The sequence below is a fragment of the Hirundo rustica genome, chromosome 1 (assembly GCF_015227805.2).
Source record: "Hirundo rustica isolate bHirRus1 chromosome 1, bHirRus1.pri.v3, whole genome shotgun sequence".
NCBI classification, from domain to species: Eukaryota; Metazoa; Chordata; class Aves; order Passeriformes; family Hirundinidae; genus Hirundo; species Hirundo rustica.
This window is the reverse complement of record NC_053450.1, coordinates 75,483,931-75,504,202: the sequence shown is the minus strand read 5'-3', so window position 1 is coordinate 75,504,202 and position 20,272 is coordinate 75,483,931. Positions and strand designations below refer to the sequence as shown.

Sequence of the window (20,272 nt, the reverse complement as noted above, 5' to 3'; positions counted from 1 at the left end):
CCGGCAAAAGAGCCCACTCATTTTTAAGACAGCATTTTGTAAGAAATGCTACATCCCAGTGATTAAACAAAGAAACTAAAAAGGAAAAAATTCAGCTAGCAAAGCACTCACTGCACATCCCAAGTAGATCAGGTAGCACATACTTCGTATGATAGACACAAGGGAAGCAGCAGATGCCTGTATCTATTACTACAGCGCAGGAACGGGATCAACTTTCTGCAATTAATCTCAGGGATCACTTGATGGACAATGTCAGCCTCCCAATACCATTTTAAGGTATCAACATTTTGCCAGCTCAGCCCAGCACAGATATAACAGCCCACCAGTCTCTGCCATTGACAGCCAACAAATCAGCCCTTTACAGCTTCAGCTTCTCACAGGTACCAGCTCTTAACTGCAGCACCTGCACCCATTTGCCACTGTATTAACTTCCTTATGGAAGTGCTACCTCGTGTGAGGCTTCGATTAATAGTCTTGCATGTAAGAATGGAAACATTCATCCCTTCTTTCATTTAACAGGACAACTGGAGTTAAGCTGACTGCATTTCTCATACTCCTAAGATATTTGCATGGCAATAGAAATATATAATAGAATTATATTAGAACAAAGATAACCAGCATTCCAACTTAATCTTTGTAAGGCCCCATTACATTTTGCACCATCTTGGTGAAAACAAGCAGAACAAGAGAGGGAAGCTAATAAAATGCAGAAATTTCAAATTTAAATACCTATTCTGCGTTGCCTGAGAGCAAGAAGCTAAAGAGCCAACCTTTCTTTCTTAATATCTGTCTTGGCAGTGTGGGGAGGTGTCTGTGTTTGCAAGGTTATAGCATGAGGAAACACAGCTTCAATATTGTTCTCAAGCAAAACTAAATCTGTCCTCTCCAGAATCTTTCCCCTCATATTCCCTACATTCCATTTAAAAAAATAATTAATAGATTTTGGAATCAGTACTACAAAGTTATTTAAAAAATTCTTGTTCATCTTAAGAGGGGAGAAGCCTATACAAGATAACTGAAATTAATAGAAGTGAATTCTTTATTCAGTTCTGCCAGCATCTAGATGTCACAATTTCAAAACAGTTTTTGAAGTGATCTGTGAGACAAATGCTTCCATGATTTACTACTGCACAGTTCTTACAATTTTGTGTCATGTTTCTGCATATGGGAGAGAAAAGATTCAGACTTCTAAAACTGTGTTAGACCAAAGACCACCCAGACCTAGGAGCCAAAGTTAGACATAAATCCATAACTATTAAAATTCTTGAACCAAATAGCATTGAACAAATCAATAGGAATTTTATTTACAATATGCATTTTGCATTTAAAAAAAAAAAAAAAACAGGCAGACTTCCCATACAAATCCTATCTCTGACAGCTTAGGCACACTGCCCCACACCAGAACACTCTAACACAATCAAGAAATTTGTAGACAGCTAAACCACATCAATAAATAAATCTGAGGTTGAATCTTCAAAAGTGAGCTCCCATGAAAATACTGGAAGGAGGCTAACTTTGCCTTTTCCTCAGTGTACAATGTGTGCACAGTTTAACTGCTTGGGGTACAGCTGCACCACTAAGATCTGGTTTCTTTAGCTCTACACACAAAGATCATCCTGTTCCCAAAAAATAGCCTCGCTGCTCCTCAGTCTCTCAGATTAATAACACTGCCAGTCTGCAAGGAGCGGAATCATTACAACAGCGGCTCTTTGGACTTAACATTCAGAGTGTTGTTTCCTGTTCTTTACTACCCCTGCTGCCAGCTGCCAGAGACACTTTAAACTCCATCAGTCAGAATTTGTATTGTGCAATGAATTGTGTGAACATCCTTAATTTGAGATTTCCAAGAGCTCCCTTCAAAGTAATGGTATTTTTCAACAACAAAAAAACGCCCCCAAACCAACCAAAAACCCCTCAACCAATAGCCACCTCCAACAAAACACACTGGCTATCTCACCAGCTAGGAAACCTAGGAAAAGTATTTTCTGATTGAGGGTAAAAAGATTTTTTCATCTGGGTGATTTATAGCCTTCCATTCTACATCTTGGGTAAAGCATTTGTCAAGAGCAACTGATTATCAAGACACTGAAATACTCAGGCTTTAATTAAAAATATTGGAAAATGAATCATGTATCCTACTATTCACTCACCCAAGCTAGGATCTAAACAAGTCCTTCCTGTCTCCAGCTTTGGAGAACATGCCCTAGCTGTTGCTCATGCCTACAGTAAGAAAGAATATCAAAAAGCACATGACACAGTAAATACTCTCCCATCTTAATCATTTGGCTATTATTTACTTGAATTTTTAACTATGTTCTGTGCTGTAGCCATGAGATTGGAGCCAGTATACCACTCCCAAGAATGAAGAAGCCTTTCAAAGAAATGGTGAGATGTTCAGTGTCCCTGATCTTCTGTTTATCTGGAAAAGCTTTGGGAAAATTCTGACTCCTCAATGCAGTCACCACTGCAGCATGCCAAACCAGCTTGAAGGATCCCAGCCACTGTCAGCAAAACCACAACAAACCAGCTTTAGATAATTCAAACAAAATCTCTTGGATGAGTGTAAGGAATTTTGTTTCACATACATTCAGTACTTAGCAAGGGGTGGGAGGGGAGAAGGAAGAGGCCATGTGTCATCTGTACCGTGGAGAAAACACAAGAAGTGTTCCAAGCAAGAAATATTTGCTCTCCTAATGAGACATATTGAAGAAACACTCAATTTTTAATATTAATTTTATTATACAAGTCACCCTTCATCATTCATGCTTTTCTTTATTTCCACATGGGGAAACAGCCTTCTGGTGTGGAAAAAAAATCTGGTCAAAACAAGGTTTAATTTTCCAAACCGGTTTTAACTGCACATACAGGAGGTTTGGATTCTTTTTAGCATAAATTTCTTAGGTAATTATCTTAACTAAAAATGCATGCAGTCAAAGACAAAAGAATGTATTCATCAGAAGCGCTCAGAATACTGAATTTTTCTTGACTTAAAATTAATTTCTTTTAAGTCACTTTAAAGGAGAATGAACAGTTCTACCAGGTCAAACCAGCTCATTAAAAACCCAAAACAACAAAAGCAAAGCTTTTAAAATGGGACACATACTCCCTGTAAGGAATTCTGATGCTGAAGTTCCACACAAATGCATCTGGAGGAATTACTTTTCCCTGCTCTTTGGTATTATTGACCAAAACACTTTTCTTATTCTACTTCTGCTAAGTTCAGACTAACCTATTTGGTTACTTACGAAGGTTTACTTCACTGCTCTCTCTCCTCCTTTTGCCTCTGCTCAGAGCTGCTTACCACAGGTCCCTGTAACAGTTCAGGTCATGTCACATGGCCCTCCCAGATGTGGCAGATGGAGCCCAGCCACAATCCAACACCCCGCTGCTTCAGAAAGCAGGAAAGACACAGGGGCTCTGAAAGGACCTGAGTGGACTACAAATAGAAGCATTTAACACAAAAAAAACCTTACATACTTTCACAGCTTCCTTTATTATATTAAAAGATACTTGAGAAAAATGAAGCAACCTCCCTCAATTCCTCTGCACTGCCTCTAACAAGAGAGCAAAATCAGAAATGGGCATTTTCTCTCTCGCTCTAAGCCTGGATTTCAGATACCCTGTTTTTGTAAATTATAAACACAGATTTGTCACTAAGTATGTTTAAGTACATTTGGAGGCTAGCTTTACCATAAGCACAACAGAACAGACGAGTAAAAAAATCCACAGGACCGGGGCTTATTATTATACTTTGCCTATCAGATGATAAAACACAGAAACACTTGAAATTGCATACTGTCAAACAATTCCACAAATGTGAGAGTTTCTGAACTGTAACTAACAGGTTTTTTTATCTACTCTGAACTATAAATGCAGCATAATTCAGTCCTGAAAAAGGTAAGACAATTCTGTTTGGGTTACGCAGAATGTGTTTTACACCCATTTGAAAGAAAATTAGCTCTGAACCAAAGAAATTAATGTGATCACACCATTGACAAAATTGAAAAGGGTAAAATTCCTACAAATGACATCATTACCCCTTAAGAGAATTGTGTAAACACAGTTATAAAGCCACTTGAAAATCTCTACTTTAGACATTTCAGTAAGTTATTACACTCAGTTAAGACAACAACACTCCTTTAGGACAGCAACTAAAATTCAGGTGCCAGAAAATTGTTTTAATTGACACAATTTTTTTCCACATTCTCTTTTCCCAGTTAGTTCCTCTTGAACAAGCATGCCATCACGGTAGAAGTTTTAGATTGCTAATAATGTCAACAATAACAGAGTAAAGCTTTGTTATTCCACAAACAGCAAAAGACAGTCAAATGCTGCTACTTTTAATTTGCTCCAGTTCTGAGGACTGTAACTTCACACAGTCTTAGGAAGATGATGTGAATGGGCACTGGATCCCACTGCCTGGGCTTTTACTTAAGCAAGCAACCAGGACACAAAGATAACACACAGCTCCAGGGTACCACCTGCTGCAAATACCAGCTCTTTAGGTGTTACTCTGAGACTGTAAACAGAGCTCTGAGCCAGTGCTTTCCAAACTGATTCTGGCATGATTATATGTAGTCCTGCCACATCTTTAGGATGAAAGGATAAATACACCTAAGCCTGTTCTACTGTATCAACCAACATTTAAAGTACATGTATTTTGTTACTCCTGACATAATGAGAAGTCAGCATAAAATGCACTAGAACCAGCCAACAACTAAGTCAGGCCATCACAAATAAACTCTCTGAAATAGTCTGGCTACTGACGTAAAAATCTTAAGATGTGCGGTTAACAGTTTGGTGGTTTTCACCAGTCAAGCTTTTCCTGTTTAATACTGCCTAAAGCATACTTCAATCTAGTCAACCAGTCCCTGCCTGTCACGCTGGAGACCAGGGCTCCATTCACCAATGGGGAGATGATTCTTCCCGCAAGGGACGTGGTTAGTGGTGCACTTGGCAGTGCTGGGTTAACAGGTAGGCTTGATGATGGTAAATGCTAGCAGTTTTCCTTCCTTCAGCACATCTGTAAGATTTACAGTGCAGCTAGATTTCCCTGGACTTAGTATTTAAAGCATCTCCATATCACTGATACTTTGAAGCTTATAGTAAGAAATGAACATATGCCTAATTAAGTTATAACCACACCCGGCACAGTACAACAAGCACAAGTGGAGTTTTTCAGAAGGAGAAGTACTATGTCTGATTCCTTCCCATTTCTTAGTGGAATGAATGTATTTGGGGGTAAAAATCTTCAACATTTCTGATAGCCCCAAGGCACTACGAGGAGTCCAAGACTGCAGGAAATACTTAGAACATACCAAGTCCTTACTAGCAATTCTATTACCATAGGATCACAGGATAACTCTAGTTCCAAGTGGCCTCAAAAACCCATGTAATCCAATCTTCTGCTCAAAAGGGTGGGTCAGTTATGAGATCAGACCAGCATACTTGGGGCATTGTCCAGTCTGCTCTTGAAAATCTGACATACTTCTAAGCTCTTCTTGTAACAGGGACTATTTCTGCTGCACTGTGAATGGTCAGTAAACCATAAAATGGAGGTTGGCCACAGCTGGCTTACAACCACAGAGAAAAATTACAAGATTTTGGTAATCAAGGATAATTTGATATCAAGTTTATCTAAGATGACCCTTACTATTTATGCCTGCATGTCAGTTATGCAAATATCTTCTGTTGCTATAGGGGTTAACCATTATATATGCAGACTGCAGATTTCTGAATAGCATTATCAGTATGTTTTCTGGGATCATTAAATGTTTTTAACACAAAAGCCTCTTTTACACAGTTTGCTCTAAGAATTCCGTTGCTTTTTTTGTTACCATGTTGGACAATAATCAATTAAGTTCAATAGTTGCTTCAGATAGAGGAAAACATCTTACTATTTGTACTCAACTCAAAACTAGGAGAAAACACAAGCATGTCCTGAATTTTAATTATACCTATGTCAGTGAATAAGCTCTCAAAATAGAAGCAAAACATTGCATAACAATGCCAACAATTTAAGAGATATAAAAGGCATTTGCAAAAAAGTTTCTGATAGTTATGTTAAAAGCAATACAACATTTCCAGTTTCGCATGCTATTTTACTATTTGCAGGAAAAGTGGAATGAAGTCAACGGAACACATTCAGCAGCCTCCTCAAAAAAACAGAATTGGAGGAAGTCAGTGGAACCCTAAATCCTGCTGGTTCCACCTGCAGGCAGTGATGATGACAGATGACGTGATATAATGTAATGTGAGGATGTCCCAAAAGGTGCACAAGCTCATCAGCTCTAGCCTGCTCCTTAAAAAAAAAAAAGCAGCAAGCAAAATATGGGTAACAAAAGCACCCTCACAAAGTAATTCTGAACACTTCAGCAATTTTAAAAAAATTGTTACAACTGAAGAGTTGTTGTTTCCTTGTAAGTTAAGGAAAGCAAACAACACTTCAGGATTATTTCTTCAATTGCAAGACAGAAACAACATTTGCAGGATATGATTTGAGTTTATGCTCTGTTCTAACCTTGGTTAGAAAAAGAAACTGCTGTCAAAGAAAGGCTAATTGCAAGCAAATAACAACTCTCTTCGGAAACCTAAAGCCATCTGAATTGCTGGTTTATACCCACCCTCTACCTCCCAAAGATCAGCTGTGCAAATACATCTGTTCTAAGCAGATACTTTCTATACACCAATTTCCTTTCCAACTACAATATATAAGAGAAATATATTTGGCAGCTGTCTGGGACCAAAAGTAGATTCAAGCCAGCATTATAAAAATTTCTTTTTCTCAGCTATAATACTGAGCTCTCACACAGGGCAAAGTCCTTTCATTAGCTATGTACGAAAACTCCAGAGACAAATTACCCACATACTTCCACTCACAAATAGAGTCAGCATGGGAAATACTGACATATCTCACAAGTCTTCCTGGGCCGCATCATGATAAAAGAATAATGCAGGAGTTAAAGGCAGCTTTATGCAGAAATCAGTCCTATGATGTTTCAGAGCACATGTGAACTTGACTTAGAGAGAACTCGTCTAGAGATTCAAATGGTGAGATTCACTGAACCTCCTGTCTAGTTTAAGATTGCACAATGCCAAGGAAGCAATTCATAGAGACTTCACTATTTATCAAGGCTCAAGTAGAATTTGGCTATCAACTCTGACTCTCTGGCACAGTTTGGCTATAAAACTCAATGCAAAGATTATTATCTAAAATGGACCACAGTCAACTGCTGACATTTTATGTAAGTTTACTTGCTCTCGGATGATGTTTTTAACTGCAAACTCAACTAAAACCGCAAAGTGGGAAAGTGACGACAGAGAAATCTTGTTTTGCATTATACTGCAGCTCCTTTATTTACCTGGACTAAGGCAGGAGAACACGTTAGAAAAATCACACGCATACAACCTAAATTCAAACCACCTTTACCATTATTAGACTAGCAATGCTTTTGGGAAAAATGTTTGTGACTAAATGAAAATTTGTGATTTATTACACTTTCAAAACAAACGGTAATTGTGAAGTTGAACTTCAGCTATTAAAATGCATGCATCTCTGTTCAAGCTCAAGTCTGGCTGATAAGTAAGTTGAACTGACACTGCAGCCCTTTACAATGTTTTTCCTAATTAAAACATGCGGAGTGTCAAATTCGACTGACTGCTCAGCTTTGCCTCTCACGGGCTCCTCGAAAGCCTTTCTATCAGCTGGCTATCTGGATGGGCAGCCTGCTATTTGGAAGTTTTATGGGGAGGTAATTGATCCATCGAGAAACAGAGTTTTTAGATTAAGGTTTGGTATCTTGTACAACTCCAACATACTTCTCTGTATCACCTTCTGCATGCAATCACATCCGTCTGTGTAGCAGCCGCAGCAGATCCCTCTTGGATTGGTGCCCTGGAAACTACAGTCCCCACCTTCTGCCACCTGGCCCCAAGGCAGCACAGCAAAGCACGTACCCCACCAGCTCATTGTCAGGAGTTACTTTCCCCTCTGGCCTGGGCTGTAACTCATTTCCTGCAGCTGCAAACGCTGTCAGGCAGTCTCACAGGCAGCGCTTTGGCTCGGAGCCACGGGTGGGGATCCTTTTTCCTTACACATGGCCTATGCTTCACTTGCTTGCAGTCTCAAAACAGAAAATCCTCCCCTTCTACAGCCTCCCTCTGCTCCTAAGCAAACAATTGCTGCTGCCCAAGTCATCCTTCTTTTCTTCCACTACAAACAGGGAGTCCTTCTTCAATTATTCAAGCTGAACGCCCATTTTTCTGGATCAAATTCTCCTGCTGATACACAGAGCTTCCTCTTCCTGTATTGAACAGTATTTAGATTCAACACGAAACACTCCCTTTCTCAATCATAACTTTCAAAGCTCTCAATCACACATGAGATTTTACCTCTACTCTCTCCCCATCTCCTGTCTACTCTCTCCCCTTCTCCTGGTATTCGGAATAGGATCCAGTTGTGTGACAGCAAGCTCACTCTATGTAACAAATTCAAGACTGTTTTAGCCCATTTTGTGGCCTCAGCTATAAAACATCTCTTCTTGGGAAATATCTCTAGGTCACCCACACAATTTTTGTCCTCCTTAATTCTTGAAGAGAGGGACCCTACAGCATTTCAAGAAGAGCTCTGACATTGGCCTTACACAAGTCCTTCCCATCTTGCAGGTGTAGAAAATGGATTATTACACAGATATTTGAACAAATTTGTCAACCTTTGTCTTGCAAAGACATTTGATCTGCCTTATAATGTTAAGATTCTTTGAGAGAGACTATGTTTCTGTGTTTATGGCTGCAGTCAGTACAGTATCCTCAGAGTAAAATCAAAACTCAGCATTCAGTATGTGAGCGGTGTGCGGTTTGGCACCATGTTACTAAGACATCACCTACCTCTCAGATTTGAACAAACCTATACAGATCCCTGGATTATGTGATGGTACAAAACAGGCAAACTCGGTACCTTCAGGTAAACAAAAGGCTTCTGTGGCCAAGTTTTGAAACCAACAGATAGCAACATGAATTGGCAATTAGACATGGTCCCCCCTAAAATCTTGTAACTTAAAGGAGACATAAATGTAAGCAAATAAGCAAAGGCTTGCTGCAGCCGTTGTATCTCCCCGAACAGTAGCTCCTAAGGAACGGATATGATGGACAATCACAAATTCTTCAGAAGTACTCACAGATTCGGAAAAGACAGTAAACTTGTGATCTAAACAGGCAAGACACAAACCATTTTAAATAGCTGCCAATTTTTCTGAGCCTGCATGTTCATTTTCATTACACTGAATCCTGTCCCCTGCCCTTTACCCAAAGCTCTGTGGCAGTGTAAATGCCCTGTAAAGAAAAGAAAGAGAGCTGCGCTTATAAAACAGGATGTACCGTAGAATGAAAAGAAACCGATGTTAAAAAAGAGAGAAGAACCAAATAAAACAACAGGAACAATCTTTCTCCCCCACACCCAAAAACATGTGGGAAATCATTGCAAAAAAAAAAAAATGTTGCCTTATGTATTACTTGTGAAAAACATGTTCTTCCAGAGCTGGTGATTTATTTTTTGTAGAGTGCACCAACTGTTATTCAGCCTCTTCACTACTCACTTTTTTCTCCTTTCCCCCCTATTGTAAAAGAGATTTAGATTTTTTAAAAAATGTACTCATCTGTGAACTGCACATCAAATTGATTAAATGACCCAAATAACTTGCAAAAATAGATTAGATATCCAGCAGAGCAAGCAAGCGGTCAGGAAACCGCAATCAACTCTCCTTCTTAGCTAGTATTCATCTAGTGAACATCTTTTATGTGCAATGCTTTCCTCATATTCTTAACAAAGTGTTCATTACCTTAACTACCATACAATTTGAGAGATTGAAGATATTGTAAATGTATGTTTTTTTAATCCATTCATACTGATTATATGGTTTAGATAATACACATTCTTAGAGGAGAAGTAATACCTGCTCTTGTAGGCAATTGATGAGGGTCATTTTTGTGGCTGTCTTTTAACATGAGAATAAAACAACATTACCTTTCATGGTTGACAGATAATGTGTGGACAGACAAGGAATGACCAAGATCAACTGTTAGAACTAAGCCTCACTGAACATATTTTCTGCTTTAATAATTGTGAATGTTTTCCTACTCTGCATAATAATCTGAGATTATTTAAGGCATTAAGTATCACCCAACATTTCTGTACTTAGTGATGAAATGTGGTTTGACACACCATAAGAACCAGCTGTCAATTACAAGAGGTTTGCCATTTCAAAACACAGACTCTCATTTCACCTTTGATTTGCTGTGGCTTTCCTTTTTTTAATTTTTTTTTTTTTCTCTGTTTTGTTGGCAAGTGGTGCTATTGATAAACACAGTTGAAAAGATCAAAACTGTAGGGTCTGTAGATAAGGAAAGGAGTGCAAAACCTTTCAGCAAGCCATCTGTAGGGGCTAGGCACTTTACATCCAAGTAGCCAACCCCACCACTTCTGATGGTGTGACCACCTCCTTCTTTCCCCTGCAATACCTGAACCCTCTCTTTTCCTCAGCCTCTCCCAAGAGCTTGTCATGTCAGACATGCAAAAATTTGAGACTCATGTCTTACTTAGTCCATGAACTGTATAGAATTACTCAAACTTGATGTTCACACTGTAAGCCTCACACAGGACATGTATTTTCAGACCTCAAAAATCTAATTTGTTGAATCTCTCAAAAACTCTGAAAGTTTTACTGAATTATTGTCACAAAAGGAAAAGAAAATCATTATTGTAAAGACTGAAGTTACATAATTAAGTACTATAAATCCAGGAAGTACATAAAAAATTATCCACCCAAGAACATGGATTGACTTAAAATTACGTAAATCACTCACTTCTTTGTTTGAGGATTTGTTTTGTTTTTTAGGAATTCATGCCTCTATCAATACCCACAATGAACAATTCTGAGATCATCTTATTGTTTTTCCATTCTTCTGATTAGCATATTCCCCTATGCTTTATTTAATCAAATGCAGCACTTGAGAATGAATAATAGGTTTGTGGGATTGTCTGAGGTACTTTTCACTATGGGGGAGAAAAATAAAGTCAAAGCACTCCACTGGTTTTGCTTAATTTTTATAATCCATCAGTGAAATCAACCTCTTTCAACCAATAGAAAGATGAGATAGGGACCAAAGTGAAACAAATCCAGTAGTTTTAAGTGTCTTGTCTACCCTTTTTTCCGCCCCCTCCAGACTATTTAACATTATATAACAGCTTGCATGTTCACGACAGTTCACACTCACTTCAGTCACATGCAGGGGAAACTTTACAAATTAAATATCCATCTTCCTAAGCCTGACACCCAGCAATGTGGGAATAAACAATCAGCAGCTGCTTCTCATCGGTTTGGATTAGGATGGCATACCATAACGTCCTGCAGCAAGCCTGTGGCAGAGACAGAAGGCACTTCTGGGGCTGCATTCAACCCTGCAAATTATGCTCAGTCTAGCAATGGCCTTCTCTTCTTCTTCAGTGTCCGTGATTAATATGATTAATTAATCCTCTTTACTTCAAAGCACCATGTTAAACAAAGTAAAGTATCCTTGAAATGCTCAGCCCCATTTTCCCTAAACAAATTCTAAAGGAAAAAAAAAAACAAACCAACAACAAACCAATACAGGTCATGTCCGCTAGTTTGATTAATCAAAGTAACTTCTCAAACACAAAACCAGCTCTGTCTGTAACTTGGGATTCTGACAGGCTCAACGTATGTATATATACATATATATATATGTGTGTGTGTGTGTGTGTGTGTATATATATATGTAGTCCAGTACAATCTATCCTAATAAAATTCTCTGCATTCAAAGGTGAAGTCCCTAAACTCCAAATGAAATTGGATCTATCAGTACTGAGTGCTGTAAAAAATAATCCAGATTTCACCCCCTAGTCCAACAAGAAAAGTTTTAGTGTTACGCAACTACATTTTCCAATTTTATCATCAGAACATCTGCAAGCTTTCCCTATCCAAATTATTGTAGGACACAAAATGACAAAACTACACAGCTCAACCCTTCAAACTACCCTCCCCCACCCACCCCCCCAGCCCCTAATCTCCCTGCATTCAGGAAGTTCCTGCGGTGCCTGCCCCTAATGTAAAAAACAGAGACTCACCCCTGTTTTAGTCAAGCATATTTATACAGTCTTAAAAAAAATGGGAAAAATTGCAATAGCTGGAATAGACTGAGTAATTAAAAAAATTGTGGTTACGTTTATGAAAAACTTTCCAGAACCAGAATTTTGTGTTTTGGAAGACAAATTTTCCCCAACATCACTAGTCTGCTAATCTTACTACCTCCAATAACAAACTCTTTGAAATGTATCTTTTCCCATAATGTGCGATGAAATGCCTTCTAATGAACTATTTTTCTGGTTCCATCCCCCACCCCCCCGCCCCCCCCTTTTTTTTTTTAAATAAATTCACATTTCTTTCTGTTCACAGCCAACAAACTCAAGTAGTTGCAAATGAGGCCAGCAAGCATTTTCTCCAATAACAATCAAGTCTTTGAGCCTGGATACAGAGCCCAAACTTTACAGCACACTAAAATCCTAAAATCTTTCAAAAAATCATCAGATTTTTCTTGCACCCTTCAGCGTAATATTCTTTCATGCATCTGAAAAAAAAACCCAAAGATTTCAGAGATGCTCTGGGAAAAAGTGTGCCAGTGCTACTCTGAAAAGCTCAGTTAAGTAAAATACAGAAGTCCAAATGAACAATTCCTCTGCCAGGGCATATGGATGAGTGTATTTACCCTTTCCGTGGCTGAACCTTCATGACTTCTTACTGCGGGGTATCTCAGGAAACAGTGATAATCCATGCCAGAGATTTTCTTCCCTCCTCACTGTCAGCACTTCTCAGGTACAGTTTTTCCTATCACTGCAGCTTGATCTAATATGATATATAACTCTTCACCACGATATAATTTGCTTAAACCTCTTCCCCATCTTCAGCCACGTTTTCCCTTGGGACTGAACCCAGAACCGCCAACTGCTTATTCTTGGAAAAGACAGCGTGGCTGCTGCAAACGAGGCGGCGCAGGAACACCGAAGCTGCCATACGCACGGTTCTCCCCGTTACCCAAAACTCGCGCTGCCGACGTCAAGACTCTGCGCCCGTCGCTCCTTACCTTTGTGGTTAAAAATGCCCTCCATCTCCATGCTGCTGCGAGAGTGGGCGATGCAGAGGGACCCGCAGGGGACCAGGCCTTCCGCAGCTGGGGACCGATCCGTGGTTCGCACCAGGCACCAGTCGGGCTTGTCATGGGGCCTCTCCAGCACCTCCACGGTCTGCCCGCGGCGGATGGTCAGCTCGTTACTGTTGCAGGCGGTGAAGTCGTGGATCACCACCGTCAGCTCGCACCCACCAGACAACTGTGAGGGGAGAAAACAAGGAGAAGCCAGATGAACGCTCGTGATCAAACCCTCCGTCACGCACCGTTACCTATTTAGGACTGCTGGCAGGATTTGTATTTTGGATGAGATAGCAGGCTTCTGGGACTTTCCGCATCAAGAAGTGAGCGTTTCAAAACCAGGCAGTTCGGTCGTTTTAGAACAGATTTCTAACTCTGCTTGTCTCTGCCTATTGTTCAAAGCACGCTGCTTGTGACAGTGCTGGGCGGAGGATTCAAGCAGCTTTTCTTGCTAGACTGCTCCTTATCCCAAAAGCTGAAGTAGCAGTCGCTTCTGAATATATTTTATGTGTGATAATTAGCAAAAAAAAAGGTCAGATATCACTAAATACAGTCACTCATGAGCTTTGTTACCTTTCAAATTCAAGAGAGAAAGAGCTAGTTTTTCAAATTAACTTACTGCCTTATTCCCACCGGACTCACAGTTTACACACACTGGTAATAAAATCATCCAGGACACATCATACACAATGGTAAAGTCAGCATCAAGTTCTTCACAAAACATTCCCAAATACTTTACTATTTAACAGAAAATTCACACAAAGCTTACAACTTTCCCATTTTTGCTGGTTTCCCCAAATAAAACTGCACAAACTTGAATTAAAAGCATGCAAGCTTATGGTTTTCCTCCCCCTCTTCAAAACGCTTCATTTGAATAACTTTGCCTAAGCTTTAGTTTCCTCTCTTTGATAGTTTCATCTGCTTTGATGTGAAATGAAAATTATTATCAGAACTCTGCAAAGTTCCCAAGATTGCTCAGTGCCAAAGCACCCATCCAACTTAAGGAAGCAGCCCTAGAATTCCTTCTTCCTTACAGCAATAGCATTCCAGGCTACTTCAGTATTTCATGTGTGAGCATTTCTGTATCTCTGCCTGCTTCAGCGCAATATTCATACCAGATCTCAGCTGGCATTCAGCTTCTGTGAATTTTGAACCAGGCCAGTAAACTCCTTCAGCTCAGTGAGGTAATCTTGCAATGCTCTACAATGACAAAGGAGGACCAATACCCTGTGAGAGTTCCAGCAGCAAGTGGAAGAACCAAGTGCCACACCAACACACTGCACAGATGAAGTTGCTTTTGATAGTTTCATGGCTGCCAGCTACATCCCATGAGCTTCAGAAACAGCAGATAAGAGGCTGCATTGTTTCTTATTTATTAGATTTCATTACAAGCCTGGAATGGAAACACTGGACAGAAACATTTCTAGGAGAACGCTATTTGTTATCAAGCAAGAATTTCAGAGCAAATGACAAAACCAGCAAAATCCCAGTAAGAATCAAAGGACAATTCCAAACTTCTCTTCCTCGAGTCTGCAACAAATGACAGAACATAACTCCTAGGAGATGGGCTACAGAAACTCCAGAGCTTTCCCATGGTATCTGCCTGCTAATCTCACTGGCTAGCATTGCTTTCGAGTGCTTACAAAGGAGCAGAAGTTTTCTTGAGGGAATGCTGGGGCCAAGAAGGGCAGAAAACCCTCATACATCTAGTGTTTAAGGAAGATAAATCAGGCTGTACCTGTTTAGATACAGGCTAAAAATTAATCCCATTGCTTCTACCCTGTCTCTTTGGACAGCCCCAAATTACAGAGGGGTGCATCTTCAAAACATGTTACCTCCTCCCTCATTAAAGTGTTTCCTTACACTCCCCTTTCTAGTCCATGCAAAGCTATGCAAAGGGGAAAAAGTAAAGAGCTTTCCCTTGTTTTCTGGTATTGATTTATGTTACAGTCTTTGTCAGACCAACTCAGAAACAATTGAAACCATCTGTATGCCTGATGGGGACTAGCGAAAAAACTGATGAAGTATGACTTCTCAAGGTATCCAGGGCAGACCAAATTTTTCTCACGAGTCCATATCCCATCCAGTGCAAGCAGAGTAACAAGATGACACTTTCCAGAAACTGCATCTCATCCTTAAATCTCCTCCTAAATATCTACAGGAGCTTATCTTTGGTGCTCTTTTTGCTTTCCTGACCCTTCACTTCCTAGAAATAAGAGATTAAGGTGTATTTTTTGTGACTGGTGCAATGGCCACATGTTTTGGTAATATAGTTGTTCTTTCTTCTCCTTCCCCTAATAAAACAAAAAAAGTAGGATCTCAGATTTCATGTTTTCTAAGTATTTTACATAACATTAAGCTAAAGAAAAAAGCAAATTAAGGCTGTCAGTGGCCATGTCTGATGGCCAAAGTACACAAAATTCCTAGTTCTTTGGACAATGTGGTAATCAATATCCTAGCTGGCCAGTATTCCACTGAAATCCAACACTCATTCACACTTCAGTATAGTATGTAAGACATTTCTTGTTAGATCCACACCATCCTCATCAAGGTGCACTTACGCTGTTACATGCAACTTAGCGCAAAACTTCCCCACTACTGCTAAGACACCGAAAAGAATGACCTCTGTACCCAGCACACACATATGGCACTTTAGAGAGCTGAGCAAAAAAAGGCATTTACCAATTTTCCCTTCCTTAGGGTTAACTTCCCTTCTTTCTGCTACTACAGCAGTGGTTAGGAAACGCTTCTTTCCTCTTTGTTTCATGGCTCCATTTCTCCCCATAACACACTTTCTGAAAGCAGTTTCATCTTTCACACTGATTAAATGCAGTTGGACAGCAGGGAGTGTCTGTGATTAAGAGCATTGCTCAACAGCTGTTGCTGGACAGCTTTGGCAAGGCTCTCCAGGCTAGCTGGAGGGAAGAGCAAGAGGCACAGCAGAAACTGGGAGACTGACTTGCACTGAAGGGAAAAGAGTTACAAACCATCAAAATCCAAATTTAGGCTGAACGAAGGCTTTATATACTTTATTCATCCATCTCAAGAAACTTTTTATGTAAACTGAATAAATCATGCATGATAAAAATAAATGATGCTATGTCTGAAACATGGAAACTGGAGAGACAGAGATGAGATGAGAAACAAAAGCCAGACAGAAACAGAACTGCAGATTAAGAAAGGCACAAAGTTTAATTAAATAGCTTATCATGGGACGTAGTGCCTAGCAGTTGCTGAAATTAATGTTAACCATCTACGTTCACCTCTCTGGGGCCTTTTAGTCACTGTCGCTTGTAGGGAGAAAGAAAAAAATGAAACTACACAAACACGTGAACTGGCTGAGTACGTTCTCAGCATAGGTTTGCTGAGGTCAGAGACACCACACTAAGTCCACCTTGCCACCCCCACCTGCAAGCATCACGACTGACCAGATATTCAAGAGCCTTTCTATCAGGCCATACGACATCCTCACAGGACTGCAAATGAAATTTAATTTTCCATGGTAATTTTACATTAAGAAGAAAGGAAAGCAAAGAGAAGCTAACAAGATTTCTCTGCTATTTTAAGCATGAAAATCTTTAATCCCCTTTTAAAATGGAAACGAGCGCACTTTGGGAGAAAAGAGATGGGACAGCATAAAAATTCTGCCTCAAGTAAAGAGCATTTTGCTTTGACAAGGTAGCTGTCCAGACTTGGTTTCTGACTCTGAAAAGAGGTGTGTACTCAGAGCCATGTCTGCTTTTTACTAACATTTTTTTCTACTGATTGGAGCCTTTTCTCTCCTGGAGACTCAGCTGGCAGAAACTAAATACTTGGTTGTCTCCTGCTGCTTCAGTCCTTTTTCTGTTTTTCAAAGAACTACACACAAGCTTAAAGAAGCATGAAAATGAAATACAACTTCACACAGACAGTAATACAAAGTGTTACCAGCTGGGCACAAAAGACAATTTCTTAAAAATAAAAGATTGCTCTACTGACCACCCACAGCAGCTAGCATGATTCCTACTATTTAGGATAGCAATCTGTGACAGCTCTTCTTCTAAAAGCCTCTCATGTTCTCAGACATCAAAATACTACTTTGGATTATTTCATGTTTCTACCAGATCACTGAACAAACGCATGAAAAAAACCTATCAGACCTACACAATTTCCTTCAGCCTCCCTGTTTAATTTCCTGTGCACTGGATCAAGTTCAAAAGATAATGTTAAAAATCAGATGAGGCTGATGAAAGGCCAAATGAATGGTCCAAGAATATCTTATAACCATTAACCACCTAAAATGCTGGCTACACACCTACAGAATGTGAATGGAAGGAATGCTTTGAAAGGTGAAGGGCAAAATATTTACTGAGAAGGGTACAATAAGAGCACTCATGCAGGAAACTGAGATGCTTGGATGGGCTAGAAATCTCTCTCTCAAAAATTCTGCATTTCCTCCCGGATTCCATTATACCTTCCAATGCTTCAGGATGGGTCAGTGCTATTGATGCAAATATTTAGCATGTCTTGCAATATGATAGCCCATGATAATAAAAAAAGGCCAGAAAGGGATCTTAAATTACCTAGTCCACTTCATTTCCTTCCTATAGAGCATGATCAACCACACAACCACATCTGTGTGAATCCTTAACATTTATCCAAACTGTTCTCAAAGAACTCCAGTTATGGAGATTGCCCAGCCTTCACAATTACTCTGCTCTAGGGTTTCATATTTTCATACCCATAAAAAGTATTATTGCAATCTTTTTTAAAAATACGGCCTTTGATTTCATCCCACACACTTAAAATAAAGGTAAAAGACTGTTTAGTAAGATAGCCTTTTCCCCCACTTGAAGACATAAAGTTCTTCCTCCTTTTTTTTCCCTTTAGACTTGTTAGCCTCAATTCTTTACCTTGCCCTGTAAGTTAGGTTTAGTAGACTTCTAATCAGTCTTTTTCTTTTTTCCCCTCAGAATTCTTCCGATGGACCACTGATTTTCCAAAACCCTACTCAAAACTGGATGCAGTGTCTAATGTAAGCCTTAAGAGTTCTGAGGAAAGAATGTTGTGTCCTCCACATGCCATTTCTACAAGCCAATATATCGCCGCTTCCCTCACCCTCCCAGATGCATTACATAGCTAAATAATAAACATACTGTGAGCCTCTGTATCTTCTCAATCATTCTCTCAAAAACTGGTCAAGATTCTCACTGTTTTCATTAGTATTTAACTATTTCCACCTCTTCATATAAGCTCAAACGTGTTCCTATTAAATTGCACAGCATTTTGCCAGTTAATTTTTCCCATTGCCAAGATTATTCTGAATTCTAATTCTGCCTTCCAACACTGTTTTCAGATGACATGAAGCTGGGAAGGATGTCAATGTCAGCTTTATAAACATATGGTCTATTGCATCATCCCCGTCATTACTGAAAAGCAGCATTGCAACAAATGAGCCAGCAATCAAAAGCTAAAATTCTAGCCCAAAAAGCAAGGGTGGAGAAGAAAAATGCTAATCATGAAGTTATTCTCTGTTGTTATGGCAATTCCAATTATGTTCAGAAAATAGGATGCAAGTAAAGAAGTTTGTCTGGACAATATTCAACCACTTAATATCAAGGTTAAGGATTTTCAGCTCTTTCAAAGTATATCTCTGAGAAGGTGAGAAAGAATATTGACACTTGAATAAAGGACTTCATTCTTGATATACTCCCTGTGTAACAGTTTAGCACTTCTAACCAAAACATTTATTTTAAAAGAATGATATGTCTGAACATATAATTGGAGGAAGTAAAAGAATGGTTTTACTTGGCTGTTGATTAATACGATATTATTTGATATTTTTTGTCTTTTCTTAACCTCAATGACAGATACACGTGAACAGAAAAATGTTCAGCAAGAGCTTAATATGTAATAAAGCACTAAACACTTCTAGTACTTCATTATTACTGGTTTTAATTGCTTGATATTTTTAATGTTTCTTGATTTGGAATCCCATCTCAGTTAGCTACATGCCCCAAATTTGACCAAGGACTTCACTGCTTCCTCTGGCTAACCACATCAACGGCACTTTAAATCTGTACAACTGTTTTACTCTGTTTCCGTAAGACATTCACACACACACCTCAAGCTTCTAGGCTAAGAAAACAGAGTCGATTTTAAACCCCAAGTTGACTGCAGCTAATGAATTTTCAACATCCAAAGTGAGAGATTACCTCAGACTCAGCAACGGTGTTAAGACACCCTAGAGATTTCACTGGCCACCTTCCTGTTACTGCTCCTTAATGATTTTTATTTTGTATTTTTAATCTGTTTAAAGATTTTCTCAATGTATTTAGCCAACGAAAGCATACAACAGAAACATTATATAAAGCTACACTGCTTATGCATACACTTTTTAGAAGTGCACAATAGTAAATTCCTTCCTTGGACATACAACATACAGCATAAGCAACTTCCAGGGAGTCATCAGCTTGTTTTTCTTGGCAAAGAAAAGTCTAAAAAAATTTTATACACAAATGCAAGATCTCAAAAATACTTTAAAAACAACACTACAGTCACTAATCACACATAATTCCCTTAAAATTTGTCAGGAAAATACTGAAAACTGTTCTCCATTTCTCCTTCCTTCCATTCCTCCTTTCTTTCAACTTACAGCTCCTGTCAAACAGGTTGCTGGTCAGACTCCTCCTCATGTCAGACTGGAAAACAATCCTGAGGGCATTCTACTTGGCCACCTTTCTCAGCCATTCTCACACGATGACTGTGAAGGGCATCAGGAGACAACCGTGCCCGTCACCCTAGCGAACAGCGCATCACAAGCGCAGAAGGGCGATGGCTCTGCACGGCAGGGATGGGTGCACTGCATCACCTCCAGCCTGCGTGCACACAGCTTCGTGTCTTAGCCAACAACCAGGGAAATCACTGAGAGCATGTCTTGCTTCTGGGCGTCACGTGTTACCTAAACTCTTCCCCCAAGAACTGTTTGCTAGCATACAAAACTCAATGTTTTAAATCCCGAGTTAAGTAAGAATGCTAAGAATGAGACAGCAAAACAAAAGTCATCAAGAGAGTT

General features: G+C 39.5%; 1 protein-coding gene across 3 annotated transcripts in view; it reads right to left on the bottom strand.

Annotated features, from left to right (window-relative positions):
- Window positions 1-20,272, bottom strand: part of TRIO (trio Rho guanine nucleotide exchange factor) — a 243,428-nt gene that overhangs the window by 54,405 nt on the left and 168,751 nt on the right. For all 3 annotated transcript variants that reach the window (XM_040074368.2, XM_058422546.1, XM_058422547.1), the window contains exon 34: window positions 13,156-13,399. In XM_040074368.2, coding sequence (XP_039930302.1) covers window positions 13,156-13,399 — 244 coding nt within the window. The remainder of the gene's footprint in view (window positions 1-13,155; window positions 13,400-20,272) is intronic.